At 49.4% G+C, this 18908-nt stretch overlaps 1 protein-coding gene across 1 annotated transcript in view; it reads left to right on the top strand.

The window, feature by feature from the left end:
• Window positions 1–7380: 7380 nt before the first annotated feature.
• LOC121844084 (serine/threonine-protein kinase SMG1-like) overlaps window positions 7381–18908 on the top strand; it is a 58962-nt gene continuing 47434 nt past the window's right edge. The window contains exons 1-2 of the mRNA XM_042313963.1: window positions 7381–7599; window positions 9632–9819. Of these exons, the coding sequence (XP_042169897.1) occupies window positions 7523–7599; window positions 9632–9819 (265 nt within the window). The 5' untranslated portion in view covers window positions 7381–7522. The remainder of the gene's footprint in view (window positions 7600–9631; window positions 9820–18908) is intronic.

Genomic DNA, 18908 nt, shown 5'->3' with positions numbered 1-18908 from the left:
AATTAACAAAAAAACAGAGCAAACTAGAGATGCTATTTGGCCCTACACAGAGAGTACACAGCGGCAGAATACCTGACCACTGTGACTGACCCAAAATTAAGGAAGGCTTTGACTATGTACAGACTCAGTGAGCATAGCCTTGCTATTGAGAAAAGGCCAGCCGTGAGCAGACATGGCTCTCAGAGAAGACGGGCTATGCTCACTGCCCCTGAAATGAGGTGGAAACTGAGCTGCACTTCCTAACCTCCTGCCCAATGTATGACCATATTAGAACATATTTCCCTCCAGATTGCACAGATCACAAAGATTCGAAAACAAATCCAATTTTTGAAAAACTCCATATCTGATTTGATTCCACAGTGTGCCATCACAGTAGCAAGATTTGTGACCTGTTGCCACGAGAAAGGGCAACCAGTGAAGAACAAACACCATTGTAAATACAACCCATATTTATGCTTATTTATTTTATCTTGTGTCCTTTACCATTTGTAAATTGTTAAAACACTGTATATATATAATATGACATATGTAATGTCTTTATTGTTTTGAAACTTCTGTATGTGTAATGTTTACTGTTAATCTTTATTGTTTATTTCACTTTATATACTCACTTTATATATTTCTACCTCACTTGCTTTGGCAATGTTAACACATGTTTCCCATGCCAATAAAGCCCTTGAATTGAATTGAATTGAGAGAGAGAGAGAGAGAGAGAGAGAGAGAGAGAGAGAGAGAGAGAGAGGGGGAGAGAGAGAGAGGGGGAGAGAGAGAGAGAGAGAGAGAGAGAGAGAGAGAGGGGGGACAGTTAAACAAAAACAACCACACAGACCTCATCATTTTCTTATTATATAGTGAGGAGAGCTGTAATGACTAATCATCTGTTATTATATAGTGAGGAGAGCTGTAATGACTAATCATCTGTTATTATATAGTGAGGAGAGCTGTAATGACTAATCATCTGTTATTATATAGTGAGGAGAGCTGTAATGACTAATCATCTGTTATTATATAGTGAGGAGAGCTGTAATGACTAATCATCTGTTATTATATAGTGAGGAGAGCTGTAATGACTAATCATCTGCTATTATATAGTGAGGAGAGCTGTAATGACTAATCATCTGTTATTATATAGTGAGGAGAGCTGTAATGACTAATCATCTGTTATTATATAGTGAGGAGAGCTGTAATGACTAATCATCTGTTATTATATAGTGAGGAGAGCTGTAATGACTAATCATCTGTTATTATATAGTGAGGAGAGCTGTAATGACTAATCATCTGTTATTATATAGTGAGGAGAGCTGTAATGACTAATCATCTGTTATTATATAGTGAGGAGAGCTGTAATGACTAATCATCTGCTATTATATAGTGAGGAGAGCTGCAATGACTAATCATCTGTTATTATATAGTGAGGAGAGCTGTAATGACTAATCATCTGTTATTATATAGTGAGGAGAGCTGTAATGACTAATCATCTGTTATTATATAGTGAGGAGAGCTGTAAATCAAATCAAATCAAATCAAATTTTATTTGTCACATACACATGGTTAGCAGATGTTAATGCGAGTGTAGCGAAATGCTTGTGCTTCTAGTTCCGACAATGCAGTAATAACGAGCAAGTAATCTAACTAACAATTCCAAAAAAAACTACTGTCATACACAGTGTAAGGGGATAAAGAATATGTACATAAGGATATATGAATGAGTGATGGTACAGAGCAGCATAGGCAAGATACAGTAGATGATATCGAGTACAGTATATACATATGAGATAAGTATGTAAACCAAGTGGCATAGTTAAAGTGGCTAGTGATACATGTATTACATAAGGATGCAGTCGATGATATAGAGTACAGTATCAACGTATGCATATGAGATGAACAATGTAGGGTAAGTAACATTATATAAGGTAGCATTGTTTAAAGTGGCTAGTGATATATTTACATCATTTCCCATCGATTCCCATGATTAAAGTGGCTGGAGTAGAGTCAGTGTCATTGACAGTGTGTTGGCAGTAGCCACTCAATGTTAGTGGTGGCTGTTTAACAGTCTGATGGCCTTGAGATAGAAGCTGTTTTTCAGTCTCTCGGTCCCAGCTTTGATGCACCTGTACTGACCTCGCCTTCTGGATGGCAGCGGGGTGAACAGGCAGTGGCTCGGGTGGTTGATGTCCTTGATGATCTTTATGGCCTTCCTGTAGCATCGGGTGGTGTAGGTGTCCTGGAGGGCAGGTAGTTTGCCCCCGGTGATGCGTTGTGCAGACCTCACTACCCTCTGGAGAGCCTTACGGTTGAGGGCGGTGCAGTTGCCATACCAGGCGGTGATACAGCCCGCCAGGATGCTCTCGATTGTGCATCTGTAGAAGTTTGTGAGTGCTTTTGGTGACAAGCCGAATTTCTTCAGCCTCCTGAGGTTGAAGAGGCGCTGCTGCGCCTTCCTCACGATGCTGTCTGTGTGAGTGGACCAATTCAGTTTGTCTGTGATGTGTATGCCGAGGAACTTAAAACTTGCTACCCTCTCCACTACTGTTCCATCGATGTGGATGGGGGGTGTTCCCTCTGCTGTTTCCTGAAGTCCACAATCATCTCCTTAGTTTTGTTGACGTTGAGTGTGAGGTTATTTTCCTGACACCACACTCCGAGGGCCCTCACCTCCTCCCTGTAGGCCGTCTCGTCGTTGTTGGTAATCAAGCCTACCACTGTTGTGTCGTCCGCAAACTTGATGATTGAGTTGGAGGCGTGCATGGCCACGCAGTCGTGGGTGAACAGGGAGTACAGGAGAGGGCTCAGAACGCACCCTTGTGGGGCCCCAGTGTTGAGGATCAGCGGGGAGGAGATGTTGTTGCCTACCCTCACCACCTGGGGGCGGCCCGTCAGGAAGTCCAGTACCCAGTTGCACAGGGCGGGGTCGAGACCCAGGGTCTCGAGCTTGATGACGAGCTTGGAGGGTACTATGGTGTTGAATGCCGAGCTGTAGTCGATGAACAGCATTCTCACATAGGTATTCCTCTTGTCCAGATGGGTTAGGGCAGTGTGCAGTGTGGTTGAGATTGCATCGTCTGTGGACCTATTTGGGCGGTAAGCAAATTGGAGTGGGTCAAGGGTGTCAGGTAGGGTGGAGGTGATATGGTCCTTGACTAGTCTCTCAAAGCACTTCATGATGACGGATGTGAGTGCTACGGGGCGGTAGTCGTTTAGCTCAGTTACCTTAGCTTTCTTGGGAACAGGAACAATGGTGGCCCTCTTGAAGCATGTGGGAACAGCAGACTGGTATAGGGATTGATTGAATATGTCCGTAAACACACCGGCCAGCTGGTCTGCGCATGCTCTGAGGGCGCGGCTGGGGATGCCGTCTGGGCCTGCAGCCTTGCGAGGGTTAACACGTTTAAATGACTTACTCACTTCGGCTGCAGTGAAGGAGAGACCGCATGTTTCCGTTGCAGGCCGTGTCAGTGGCACTGTATTGTCCTCAAAGCGGGCAAAAAAGTTATTTAGTCTGCCTGGGAGCAAGACATCCTGGTCCGTGACTGGGCTGGGTTTCTTCCTGTAGTCCGTGATTGACTGTAGACCCTGCCACATACCTCTTGTGTCTGAGCCGTTGAATTGAGATTCTACTTTGTCTCTGTACTGGCGCTTAGCTTGTTTGATAGCCTTGCGGAGGGAATAGCTGCACTGTTTGTATTCAGCCATGTTACCAGACACCTTGCCCTGATTAAAAGCAGTGGTTCGTGCCTTCAGTTTCACACGAATGCTGCCATCAATCCACGGTTTCTGGTTAGGGAATGTTTTAATCGTTGCTATGGGAACGACATCTTCAACGCACGTTCTAATGAACTCGCACACCGTATCAGCGTATTCGTCAATGTTGTTGTCTGACGCAATACGAAACATCTCCCAGTCCACGTGATGGAAGCAGTCTTGGAGTGTGGAGTCAGCTTGGTCGGACCAGCGTTGGACAGACCTCAGCGTGGGAGCTTCTTGTTTTAGTTTCTGTCTGTAGGCAGGGATCAACAAAATGGAGTCGTGGTCAGCTTTTCCGAAAGGGGGCGGGGCAGGGCCTTATATGCGTCGCGGAAGTTAGAGTAACAATGATCCAGGGTCTTTCCACCCCTGGTTGCGCAATCGATATGCTGATAAAATTTAGGGAGTCTTGTTTTCAGATTAGCCTTGTTAAAATCCCCAGCTACAATGAATGCAGCCTCCGGATAAATCGTTTCCAGTTTGCAGAGAGTTAAATAAAGTTCGTTCAGAGCCATCGATGTGTCTGCTTGGGGGGGATATATACGGCTGTGATTATAATCGAAGAGAATTCTCTTGGTAGATAATGCGGTCTACATTTGATTGTGAGGAATTCTAAATCAGGTGAACAGAAGGATTTGAGTTCCTGTATGTTTCTTTCATCACACCATGTCACGTTGGCCATAAGACATACGCCCCCGCCCCTCTTCTTACCAGAAAGATGTTTGTTTCTGTCGGCGCGATGCGTGGAGAAACCCGCTGGCTGCACCGCTTCGGATTGCGTCTCTCCAGTTAGCCATGTTTCCGTGAAGCAGAGAACGTTACAGTCTCTGATGTCCCTCTGGAATGCTACCCTTGCTCGGATTTCATCAACCTTGTTGTCAAGAGACTGGACATTGGCAAGAAGAATGCTAGGGAGTGGTGCACGATGTGCCCGTCTCCGGAGTCTGACCAGAAGACCGCTTCGTTTCCCTCTTTTTCTGAGTCGTTTTTTTTTTGGTCGCTGCATGTGATCCACTCGGTTACACTGGTTGTAAGGCAGAACACAGGATCCGCGTCGCGAAAAACATATTCTTGGTCGTACTGATGGTGAGTTGACGCTGATCTTATATTCAGTAGTTCTTGTCGGCTGTATGTAAAGAAACCTAAGATGACCTGGGGTACTAGTGTAAGAAATAACACGTAAAAAAACAAAAAACTGCATAGTTTCCTAGGAACGCGAAGCGAGGCGGCCATCTCTGTCGGCGCCGGAAGTATTTACAAATGATTAGTCATTTGTAATGACTAATCATCTGTTATTATATAGTGAGGAGAGCTGTTGCAGAAGTTTGAATATGTGGGTTTGAATACATTATTCGTTATTCGTATATGCTTAGTTCAAACTCCACTTCTGCTCTGTGCTGCCATCTTGTGGGATACTGTGATAGCACATCATCGTCAGGCTCCTGTTGACTAGACACCAAAACAGACAGAAAAGGGGGGGACCACCTACCTGAATCTGTCCAATAAGAAACTCTTGTTTCCGTTGCAATAACACTTTCAGTTGCCAAAACATTTTGCTACTATGTGCACTAATGATCTGTTCATGAACTAATGTGTCCCCTGCTCCCTGTAGCCTCCAATCTCCTTCATCCTATTGGATTGTGGCTCCACACGCCCATGAAGACTGCCTGACCGCTATTCATTTAGGACCCAGGCAGTCTTCACGGCTGTGTGGAGCCACTCTCCAATAGAATGAGAGAGGTTGGAGGCTACAGGCATCCTCTACTGACGGGATGAGGTCAATATCCTTCCAGGATACCGGGGCCAGGTCGATTAGAAAGGCCTGCTCGCTGAAGTGTTTTAGGGAGCGTTTGATAGGGATAAGGGTAACCTAATTTATGTTTCTATAACTCCCCTGAATGCTATTACCAGCAGTATCATGCGCCTATCAACCTGAGTTATCCTGTTAGCACTGAGACGGTTTGCCCTTGTAGGAGTAGTGTGAGTCATTGGCTGTTAAAACCTCTACAGGATCGGTGGGTTCCCCCGCGGGACGGTTGAACTAACGTGCGCTAATGTGATTAGCATGAGGTTGTAAGTAACAAGAACATTTCCCAGGACATAGACATATCTGATATTGGCAGAAAGCTTAAATGATTGTTAATCTAAATGCGCTGTTCAATTTACAGTAGCTATTGCAGTGAAAAAAATGCCATGCTATTGTTTAGGAGAGGGCACAACAACATAACAACTTGTATCACGACAACTGGTTCGATACATTCACCTCTGAAGGTAAATTGTGTACTTGCAGTCAATAATCTTGCTCTGATTTGTCATCCTGAGGGTCCCAGAGATAAAAATGTAGCATAGTTTTGTTTGATAAAATCCATTTTTATATTCAAATGTATGAACTGAATTATACAATTTTACCAGCCACCTGGGCCGTTGTAATCGACTTCAGTGGGCACGCCGGAGAAATGTGCTCTGTACGGATGAATCCCAGTTTCAGCTGTACGGGGCAGATGGCAGACAGTGTGTATGTCAACGTTGTGAACGGAGTTCTCCATGGTGTCGGTGGGGTTATGGTATGGGGAGGCATAAGCTACGGGCAACGAACACTTTGCATTTTATCGTTGGCAAATTGAATGCACAGAGATCCTAGGTCCATTTTCGTGCCATTCATCCGCCGCCATCACCTCCTGTTTCAGCATGATAATGCACGTCCCCATGTCGCAAGGTAAAATAGGCCACATTGACACACGTAGCCTAAGAAACAAGGTTCATGAAATTTGATAACTTGCTATTAAAAGTGAACATTAATAAAATAATATCTGAACTCACTTACATCATTCCTTTGAAGACACAGTGGTAGCAATACATGGTTATAACATCTACAGAAGAGACAATTATGTAGCTTCTCTACAGTAGAGGGAGGGGTTTTGTCCTACCCTGTTGTTCATTTGTCAGCTGTTACAGCTTACAGTTTCCATATTTCAGGAAAAAATAGGTGTACACATGTGTATGTGTGTGTGAATGGGAATCAATTGTTGGTATATAGTAAGACATCGCTGTGTGTGCTGTGTGTGTGTGTGTGTGTGTGTGTGTGTGTGTGTGTGTGTGTGTGTGTGTGTATGTGTGTGTGTGTGTGTGTGTGAATGGGAATCAATTGTTGGTATATAGTAAGACATCGCTGTTTGTGTGTGTGTGTGTGTGTTTTTATTTGTGCTATATGAACATTTTATGGAGAAAAAAACCCATTGAAGTTTGCACTACTACACACACCATAATACTTTGAATCCTGCTCATCTTTACCTTGCATCCTCTGTTGCTGCATGCATGCTCTCTCTCCTCACCCCTGCTCCTGATGCTGTCGCTTAGCAACGCATATTCCAAGTGATGTGCAAAAACAAACAACAAGAGGAGATTGAGAAGAAGAAGAGAACCGTAAACATCGGTTTATATATTTTGTATGTTTTTTTTTTTAGGGTCAGTGAAGTTAGCTAGGTAAATCTCTGCGTTATTTGATCAAACCTGTTCTGTTGCAGTCACAGCTCCTTGCTATGGTCGCTATAATGTCCGGCAGATGGCGCTGTTAGAAAGAGAAGGGGCCAGTGGCTCTTTCATCAAGAATAGAAGAAGGAGTGGGAGACAAAAAGAAAGGAGGCCGGACCCGACACAAAACATAACGCACACCGATAGCAGTAGAGGGTCCATAAATGGACATCAAATAAACAGATAGCGAGTTTGTTCACGGAATTTAATCCCGTTGAGAGCAGGTCATGCTGTTCTCGCAAAGGTAATGAGCCGTAAAGCCCTTGGGTTTCGGCTTAGCAGCGCCCACAAACTGCAGCGAAACTGGAATGATTGGCAGCCCAGGTTGGTATCGCGCCACGGGGAGACGGTCTAAAAGAGAACGGGGATCCGCTGGGCCTAACCTCATTTAGCTACTCAAGACACTTTGGTTCCCACACCTTAGGGAAATGGCTTGATAACAGTAGTTAGCCAGCAAACAAGTAAGCTAACGCTCAACGCTTGATAACGTTATCCAAACTAGCTATCAAGGCTAACCAACATTTTCCGCATTTTATTCCGGCTCAAAACAACCTGCCGCATTGCTATGCTTTCCTCGTGTTTAGGTATACATGGCTAGCTAGCTAACCTGGTAAGAGAAGCCAATGATTGGAAGCTATTTCGGTAACAGTAGAAGTGGTGTTAGCTAGTTGCTATTGCTAGTTGTTTATTACTATTTATTAGCCAATATTCATTGTCACTGAGATGACATGTTTAACTTCACTTGGTAGCCAGCTAGTTTAACGTCAGTTAACTCAAAAGCGCACATCGTGGCAGCATATGATGTTAGCTAACTAACTAGCAGCTAACTACGGCTAGTGTTCGTCAGCTAGGTGGTAACTTTCTTCACCTTTTTGTCCCCAGAGCTTGTTAGATAGATAGCTACAATACCAGTCGTTGGTTGGTTGTGTTTTGGATAACTAACTCGGGATCCGGGAACAGTAAAGTGTGATTTGACATCAAATAGTAACGTAAAGTGTGGAAACGGTTGGCTTTCTAACGGTTGGCTTTCTAACGGTTGGCTTTCTAACGGTTGGCTTTCTAACGGTTGGCTTTCTAACGGTTGGCTTTCTAACGGTTGGCTTCCTCCTAACGGTTGGCTTCCTCCTAACGGTTGGCTTCCTCCTAACGGTTGGCTTCCTCCTAACGGTTGTCTTCCTCCTAACGGTTGGCTTCCTCCTAACGGTTGGCTTCCTCCTAACGGTTGGCTCCCTCCTAACGGTTGGCTCCCTCCTAACGGTTGGCTCCCTCCTAACGGTTGGCTCCCTCCTAACGGTTGGCTCCCTCCTAACGGTTGGCTCCCTCCTAACGGTTGGCTCCCTCCTAACGGTTGGCTCCCTCCTAACGGTTGGCTCCCTCCTAACGGTTGGCTCCCTCCTAACGGTTGGCTCCCTCCTAACGGTTGGCTCCCTCCTAACGGTTGGCTCCCTCCTAACGGTTGGCTCCTCCTAACGGTTGGCTTCCTCCTAACGGTTGGCTTCCTCCTAACAGTTGGCTTCCTCCTAACGGTTGGCTTCCTCCTAACGGTTGGCCATCAGTCAACAATGATGAGCTAGATAACCTCGGCTTGACAGTTGATATTGGCTACCTAGTTATCGCTCAAACAGTTAACCAGGCAGAAGAGCGCTAACTAACTAGCTGCTGGGGTTTTTAACGCTTGCTAACTGATTGCTAACCTGCTAGCTTTACTAGTTTTGCGCGGTACCACCCTTGACCAGTAAACGAAAGCGATTTAGCAATGCTGTCAGCGGTTTGAATTGCACAGGGACATCAATAAAGTCCATTATGCAAGTTAATCAGTTCCTGATCAAAGAGAGGGAGGTGGTGCTAAAACATTCCTTCAGTTGAGACCTCCACCTCCCTCCATTTGACGGTTCTGTTCAGACAATTGCTCATAGTCTTATAGAAACTATTCTACCGAGCTGTAAATGAGCTAGAATCATTTCTCAATAAATGTATCCAGTATCCAGTTGTTAAATCCTAGACTTGTAAACCAGATTGGGGTGAGATTGTCAAACTGTGGGGAGTGTATCCATATAAGTTATGATTGGGTGGAAAGGTTGCTGGATCGAATCCCCAAGCTGACAATGTAAAAACCTGGCCTTCTGCCCCTAAACAAGGCAGTTAACCCACTGTTCCCCGGTAGGCCGTCGTTGTAAATAAGAATTTGTTCTAAACTGATTTGCCTAGTTAAATAAAACGTAAAAAATGATGAACCACAGTCGTTTAGCATCGATCAAGTACAAGTTGCCCTGACTGTCTTCCCTGGGGGATTTCACTGACTGTGTGTTTGTGTCTTGCCCCCCTGTGTGTCTGCTCCTCTGTCCGCCGGCTTCAGAGGCGACAGCGTGTCAGCAGCTAGCCAGGACGGTGTGAAGTGCATCGCCACCAGAGACCTGGGTCCAGCTGCAGCAGCTGTATACGACCCAACAGCAGTGGGAGTAGCAACCTCGGACCGGCCTGTCTCCCCACCTCTCCTACAGAATGATGCCTTCCCAGACACCGCAGACACACTGGACGAAGGGGGTGGGTGTTACTATCTACTGTCTGCAACATGTTGGGGTGGGTGTGGGCTGGTGTTGGGTGCTACTGCCTGTCTGCAGCATGTGGGTGTGGGCTGGTGTTGGGTGCTACTGCCTGTCTGCAGCATGTTGGGGTGGGTGCTACGGCCTGTCTGCAGCATGTTGGGGTGTGAGTGGGGTGGGTGTGGGCTGGGGGTGGGTGCTACGGCCTGTCTGCAGCATGTTGGGGTGTGAGTGGGCTGGGGATGGGTGCTGGGGGGGATGGGTGTGGGCTGGGGGTGGGTGTGGGCTGGGGATGGGTGCTACTGCCTGTCTGCAGCATGTTGGGGTGGGTGTGGGCTGGGGATGGGTGCTACTGGCTGGGGGTGGGTGTGGGCTGGGGATGGGTGCTACTGCCTGTCTGCAGCATGTTGGGGTGTGAGTGGGCTGGGGATGGGTGCTACTGCCTGTCTGCAGCATGTTGGGCTGGGGGTGGGTGTGGGCTGGGGGTGGGTGTGGGCTGGGGATGGGTGCTACTGCCTGTCTGCAGCATGGTGGGGTGTGGGCTGGGGAAGGGTGTGGGCTGGGGATGGGTGCTACTGCCTGTCTGCAACATGTTGGGGTGTGGTGTGGGCTGGGGAAGGGTGTGGGCTGGGCTTGGGTGACACCACCTGTCTGCAGCATGTTGGGGTGTGGTGTGGGCTGGGGTTGGGGGCTACTGCCTGTCTGCAGCATGTTGGGGTGTGAGTGGGCTGGGGATGGGTGTGGGCTGGGGTTGGGTGACACCGCCTGTCTGCAGCATGTTGGGGTGTGGGCTGGGGAAGGGTGTGGGCTGGGGTTGGGTGACACCGCCTGTCTGCAGCATGTTGGGGTGTGGGCTGGGGAAGGGTGTGGGCTGGGGCCTGTCTGCAACATGTTGGGCTGGTGTGTGGTGTTGGGTGGGGGTGGGTGCTACTGCCTGTCTGCAACTTGTTGGTGTGGGCTGGTGTTGGCTGCAGCATGTTGGTGTGGGCTGGTGTTGGCTGCAGCATGTTGGTGTGGGCTGGTGTTGGCTGCAGCATGTTGGTGTGGGCTGGTGTTGGCTGCAGCATGTTGGGGTGTGGGCTGGTGTTGGCTGCAGCATGTTGGGGTGTGGGCTGTGTTGGCTGCAGCATGTTGGGGTGTGGGCTGGTGTTGGCTGCAGCATGTTGGGGTGTGGGCTGGTGTTGGCTGCAGCATGTTGGGGTGTGGGCTGGTGTTGGCTGCAGCATGTTGGGGTGTGGGCTGGTGTTGGCTGCAGCATGTTGGGGTGTGGGCTGGTGTTGGCTGCAGCATGTTGGGGTGTGGGCTGGTGTTGGCTGCAGCATGTTGGGGTGTGGGCTGGTGTTGGCTGCAGCATGTTGGTGTGGGCTGGTGTTGGCTGCAGCATGTTTGTGTGGGGCTGGTGTTGGCTGCAGCATGTTTGTGTGGGCTGGTGTTGGCTGCAGCATGTTTGTGTGGGCTGGTGTTGGCTGCAGCATGTTGGTGTGGGCTGGTGTTGGCTGCAGCATGTTGGGGTGGGCTGGTGTTGGCTGCAGCATGTTGGGGTGGGCTGGTGTTGGCTGCAGCATGTTGGGGTGGGCTGGTGTTGGCTGCAGCATGTTGGGGTGGGCTGGTGTTGGCTGCAGCATGTTGGTGGGACTGTTGTGATTTAAGCTACGACTGTTACGCGGGTCTCACTGTAGGCAGACCTGCTACCCATCGCTCTAAAGAGTAAAAGGGGATTCGTAACAGGCCTGCCGACCCAGGCAGGGGTGCTGTGTATTATAGTAGCCTGGTTCCGGCCTGCCGACCCAGGCAGGGGTGCTGTGTATTATAGTAGCCTGGTTCCGGCCTGCCGACCCAGGCAGGGTGCTGTGTGTTATATATAGTAGCCTGGTACAGGCCTGCCGACCTAGGCAGGGGTGCTGTGTATTATAGTAGCCTGGTTCCGGCCTGCCGACCCAGGCAGGGTGCTGTGTGTTATATATAGTAGCCTGGTACAGGCCTGCCGACCTAGGCAGGGGTGCTGTGTATTATAGTAGCCTGGTTCAGGCCTGCCGACCCAGGCAGGGTGCTGTGTGTTATATATAGTAGCCTGGTACAGGCCTGCCGACCTAGGCAGGGGTGCTGTGTATTATAGTAGCCTGGTTCAGGCCTGCCGACCTAGGCAGGGGTGCTGTGTATTATAGTAGCCTGGTTCAGGCCTGACGACCTAGGCAGGGGTGCTGTGTATTATATATAGTAGCCTGGTACAGGCCTGACGACCTAGGCAGGGGTGCTGTGTATTATATATAGTAGCCTGGTTCGGGCCTGCCGACCTAGGCAGGGGTGCTGTGTATTATAGTAGCCTGGTTCGGGCCTGCCGACCTAGGCAGGGGTGCTGTGTATTATAGTAGCCTGGTTCAGGCCTGCCGACCTAGGCAGGGGTGCTGTGTATTATAGTAGCCTGGTTCAGGCCTGCCGACCCAGGCAGGGGTGCTGTGTGTTATATATAGTAGCCTGGTACAGGCCTGCCGACCTAGGCAGGGGTGCTGTGTATTATAGTAGCCTGGTTCAGGCCTGCCGACCTAGGCAGGGGTGCTGTGTATTATAGTAGCCTGGTTCAGGCCTGCCGACCCAGGCAGGGGTGCTGTGTATTATATATAGTAGCCTGGTTCAGGCCTGCCGACCCAGGCAGGGGTGCTGTGTATTATATATAGTAGCCTGGTTCAGGCCTGCCGACCCAGGCAGGGGTGCTGTGTATTATAGTAGCCTGGTTCAGGCCTGCCGACCCAGGCAGGGGTGCTGTGTATTATATATAGTAGCCCGGTTCAGGCCTGCCGACCCAGGCAGGGGTGCTGTGTATTATAGTAGCCCGGTTCAGGCCTGCCGACCCAGGCAGGGGTGCTGTGTATTATAGTAGCCTGGTTCAGGCCTGCCGACCCAGACAGGGGTGCTGTGTATTATAGTAGCCCGGTTCAGGCCTGCCGACCCAGGCAGGGGTGCTGTGTATTATAGTAGCCTGGTTCCGGATCTGTTTGTGCCGTTGTGCCAAGGGACAACAAGTGACAAAGACCATAGGAGCTAGTTGGCAAGACAGCACAAACAGATCTGAGACCTGGCTTGGGTTGTTATGGGGTCAGGTTAGCTGAGACCTGGCTTGGGTTGTTATGGGGTCAGGTTAGCAGAGACCAGGCTTGGGTTGTTATGGGGTCAGGTTAGCAGAGACCAGGCTTGGGTTGTTATGGGGTCAGGTTAGCAGAGACCAGGCTTGGGTTGTTATGGGGTCAGGTTAGCAGAGACCAGGCTTGGGTTGTTATGGGGTCAGGTTAGCAGAGACCAGGCTTGGGTTGTTATGGGGTCAGGTTAGCAGAGACCAGGCTTGGGTTGTTATGGGGTCAGGTTAGCAGAGACCAGGCTTGGGTTGTTATGGGGTCAGGTTAGCAGTAAACGCTGACACACTTGACAGCGGCTGTGTGTGAAATTACACCCTATTCTCTATATAGTGTACTACTTTAGATCAGGGCCCAATGGCACCCTATTCCCTATATCTATACATAGTCACTTCACCCCTACCTACATGTATAATGACCTGTACCCCAGCACGCTGACTCAGTACTGGTACCCCCTGTATATAGCCTCCACACTGACTCAGTACTGGTACCCCCTGTATATAGCCTCCACACTGACTCAGTACTGGTACCCCCTGTATATAGCCTCCACACTGACTCAGTACCGGTACCCCCTGTATATAGCCTCCACGCTGACTCGGTACCCCCTGTATATAACCTCCACGCTGACTCGGTACCGGTGCCCCCCTGCACATAGCCTCCACGCTGACTCGGTACCCCCTGTATATAACCTCCACACTGACTCGGTACCGGTACCCCCTGTATATAACCTCCACACTGACTCAGTACCGGTACCCCCTGTATATAACCTCCACACTGACTCAGTACCGGTACCCCCTGTATATAACCTCCACATTGACTCAGTACCGGTACCCCCTGTACATAACCTCCACACTGACTCAGTACCGGTACCCCTGTATATAACCTCCACACTGACTCAGTACCGGTACCCCCTGTATATAACCTCCACATTGACTCAGTACCGGTACCCCTGTATATAACCTCCACACTGACTCAGTACCGGTACCCCCTGTATATAACCTCCACACTGACTCAGTACCGGTACCCCCTGTATATAACCTCCACACTGACTCAGTACCGGTACCCCCTGTATATAACCTCCACATTGACTCAGTACCGGTACCCCTGTATATAACCTCCACATTGACTCAGTACCGGTACCCCCTGTATATAACCTCCACACTGACTCAGTACCGGTACCCCCTGTATATAACCTCCACACTGACTCAGTACCGGTACCCCCTGTATATAACCTCCACACTGACTCAGTACCGGTACCCCCTGTATATAGCCTCCACACTGACTCAGTACCGGTACCCCCTGTATATAACCTCCACATTGACTCAGTACCGGTACCCCCTGTATATAACCTCCACATTGACTCAGTACCGGTACCCCCTGTATATAACCTCCACATTGACTCAGTACCGGTACCCCCTGTATATAACCTCCACACTGACTCAGTACCGGTACCCCCTGTATATAGCCTCCACACTGACTCAGTACTGGTACACCCTGTATATAACCTCCACATTGACTCAGTACCGGTACCCCCTGTATATAACCTCCACACTGACTCAGTACCGGTACCCCCTGTATATAGCCTCCACACTGACTCAGTACCGGTACCCCCTGTATATAACCTCCACACTGACTCAGTACTGGTACCCCTGTATATAACCTCCACACTGACTCAGTACCGGTACCCCCTGTATATAGCCTCCACACTGACTCAGTACCGGTACCCCCTGTATATAGCCTCCACACTGACTCAGTACCGGTACCCCCTGTATATAGCCTCCACACTGACTCAGTACCGGTACCCCCTGTATATAACCTCCACACTGACTCAGTACCGGTACCCCCTGTATATAGCCTCCACACTGACTCAGTACCGGTACCCCTGTATATAACCTCCACATTGACTCAGTACCGGTACCCCCTGTATATAACCTCCACATTGACTCAGTACCGGTACCCCTGTATATAGCCTCCACATTGACTCTGTACCGGTACCCCCTGTATATAACCTCCACACTGACTCAGTACCGGTACCCCCTGTATATAACCTCCACACTGACTCAGTACCGGTACCCCCTGTATATAACCTCCACACTGACTCTGTACCGGTACCCCCTGTATATAACCTCCACACTGACTCAGTACCGGTACCCCTGTATATAACCTCCACACTGACTCAGTACCGGTGCCCCCTGTATATAGCCTCCACACTGACTCAGTACCGGTACCCCCTGTATATAACCTCCACACTGACTCAGTACTGGTACCCCCTGTATATAACCTCCACACTGACTCGGTACCGGTGCCCCCTGTCTATAACCTCCACACTGACTCGGTACCGGTACCCCCTGTATATAACCTCCACACTGACTCAGTACCGGTACCCCCTGTATATAACCTCCACACTGACTCAGTACCGGTACCCCTGTATATAACCTCCACATTGACTCAGTACCGGTACCCCCTGTATATAACCTCCACATTGACTCAGTACTGGTACCCCCTGTATATAACCTCCACACTGACTCAGTACTGGTACCCCCTGTATATAACCTCCACACTGACTCAGTACCGGTACCCCCTGTATATAGCCTCCACACTGACTCAGTACCGGTACCCCCTGTATATAACCTCCACACTGACTCAGTACTGGTACCCCCTGTATATAGCCTCCACACTGACTCAGTACTGGTACCCCTGTATATAACCTCCACACTGACTCAGTACCGGTACCCCTGTATATAACCTCCACATTGACTCAGTACCGGTACCCCCATATAACCTCCACATTGACTCAGTACCGGTACCCCCTGTGTATATAGCCTCCACATTGACTCTGTACCGGTACCCCCTGTATATAACCTCCACACTGACTCAGTACCGGTACCCCCTGTATATAACCTCCACACTGACTCAGTACCGGTACCCCCTGTATATAACCTCCACACTGACTCTGTACCGGTACCCCCTGTATATAACCTCCACACTGACTCAGTACCGGTACCCCCTGTATATAACCTCCACACTGACTCAGTACCGGTGCCCCCTGTATATAGCCTCCACACTGACTCAGTACCGGTACCCCCTGTATATAACCTCCACACTGACTCAGTACTGGTACCCCCTGTATATAACCTCCACACTGACTCGGTGCCGGTGCCCCCTGTCTATAACCTCCACACTGACTCGGTACCGGTACCCCCTGTATATAACCTCCACACTGACTCAGTACCGGTACCCCCTGTATATAACCTCCACACTGACTCAGTACCGGTACCCCTGTATATAACCTCCACATTGACTCAGTACCGGTACCCCCTGTATATAACCTCCACATTGACTCAGTACTGGTACCCCCTGTATATAACCTCCACACTGACTCAGTACTGGTACCCCCTGTATATAACCTCCACACTGACTCAGTACCGGTACCCCCTGTATATAGCCTCCACACTGACTCAGTACCGGTACCCCCTGTATATAACCTCCACACTGACTCAGTACTGGTACCCCCTGTATATAGCCTCCACACTGACTCAGTACTGGTACCCCCTGTATATAACCTCCACACTGACTCAGTACCGGTACCCCCTGTATATAACCTCCACACTGACTCAGTACCGGTACCCCCTGTATATAACCTCCACACTGACTCTGTACCGGTACCCCTGTATATAACCTCCACACTGACTCAGTACCGGTAATAACCTCCACACTGACTCAGTACCGGTGCCCCCTGTATATAGCCTCCACACTGACTCAGTACCGGTACCCCTGTATATAACCTCCACACTGACTCAGTACTGGTACCCCTGTATATAACCTCCACACTGACTCGGTACCGGTGCCCCCTGTCTATAACCTCCACACTGACTCGGTACCGGTACCCCCTGTATATAACCTCCACACTGACTCAGTACCGGTACCCCCTGTATATAACCTCCACACTGACTCAGTACCGGTACCCCCTGTATATAACCTCCACATTGACTCAGTACCGGTACCCCCTGTATATAACCTCCACATTGACTCAGTACTGGTACCCCCTGTATATAACCTCCACACTGACTCAGTACTGGTACCCCCTGTATATAACCTCCACACTGACTCAGTACCGGTACCCCCTGTATATAGCCTCCACACTGACTCAGTACCGGTACCCCCTGTATATAACCTCCACACTGACTCAGTACTGGTACCCCTGTATATAGCCTCCACACTGACTCAGTACTGGTACCCCCTGTATATAACCTCCACACTGACTCAGTACCGGTACCCCCTGTATATAACCTCCACATTGACTCAGTACCGGTACCCCCTGTATATAACCTCCACATTGACTCAGTACCGGTACCCCCTGTATATAGCCTCCACATTGACTCTGTACCGGTACCCCCTGTATATAACCTCCACACTGACTCAGTACCGGTACCCCCTGTATATAACCTCCACACTGACTCAGTACCGGTACCCCCTGTATATAACCTCCACACTGACTCTGTACCGGTACCCCCTGTATATAACCTCCACACTGACTCAGTACCGGTACCCCCTGTATATAACCTCCACACTGACTCAGTACCGGTGCCCCCTGTATATAGCCTCCACACTGACTCAGTACCGGTACCCCTGTATATAACCTCCACACTGACTCAGTACTGGTACCCCCTGTATATAACCTCCACACTGACTCGGTACCGGTGCCCCCTGTATATAACCTCCACACTGACTCGGTACCGGTACCCCTGTATATAACCTCCACACTGACTCAGTACCGGTACCCCCTGTATATAACCTCCACACTGACTCAGTACCGGTACCCCTGTATATAACCTCCACATTGACTCAGTACCGGTACCCCCTGTATATAACCTCCACATTGACTCAGTACTGGTACCCCCTGTATATAACCTCCACACTGACTCAGTACTGGTACCCCCTGTATATAACCTCCACACTGACTCAGTACCGGTACCCCCTGTATATAGCCTCCACACTGACTCAGTACCGGTACCCCTGTATATAACCTCCACACTGACTCAGTACTGGTACCCCCTGTATATAACCTCCACATTGACTCAGTACTGGTACCCCCTGTATATAACCTCCACACTGACTCAGTACTGGTACCCCCTGTATATAACCTCCACACTGACTCAGTACCGGTACCCCCTGTATATAGCCTCCACACTGACTCAGTACCGGTACCCCTGTATATAACCTCCACACTGACTCAGTACTGGTACCCCTGTATATAACCTCCACACTGACTCAGTACCGGTACCCCTGTATATAGCCTCCACACTGACTCAGTACTGGTACCCCCTGTATATAACCTCCACACTGACTCAGTACTGGTACCCCCTGTATATAACCTCCACACTGACTCAGTACCGGTACCCCCTGTATATAGCCTCCACACTGACTCAGTACTGGTACCCCTGTATATAACCTCCACATTGACTCAGTACCGGTACCCCCTGTATATAACCTCCACATTGACTCAGTACCGGTACCCCCTGTATATAACCTCCACACTGACTCAGTACCGGTACCCCTGTATATAACCTCCACATTGACTCAGTACCGGTACCCCTGTATATAACCTCCACACTGACTCAGTACCGGTACCCCCTGTATATAACCTCCACACTGACTCAGTACCGGTACCCCCTGTATATAACCTCCACACTGACTCAGTACTGGTACCCCCTGTATATAACCTCCACATTGACTCAGTACCGGTACCCCCTGTATATAGCCTCCACATTGACTCTGTACCGGTACCCCTGTATATAACCTCCACACTGACTCAGTACCGGTACCCCCTGTATATAACCTCCACACTGACTCAGTACCGGTACCCCCTGTATATAACCTCCACACTGACTCTGTACCGGTACCCCCTGTATATAACCTCCACACTGACTCAGTACCGGTACCCCCTGTATATAACCTCCAC

The sequence above is a fragment of the Oncorhynchus tshawytscha genome, unplaced genomic scaffold (assembly GCF_018296145.1).
Source record: "Oncorhynchus tshawytscha isolate Ot180627B unplaced genomic scaffold, Otsh_v2.0 Un_contig_4669_pilon_pilon, whole genome shotgun sequence".
NCBI lineage: Eukaryota > Metazoa > Chordata > Actinopteri > Salmoniformes > Salmonidae > Oncorhynchus > Oncorhynchus tshawytscha.
The sequence above is the reverse complement of the archived record's forward strand: the minus strand, read 5'-3'. Positions and strand labels throughout refer to the sequence as shown.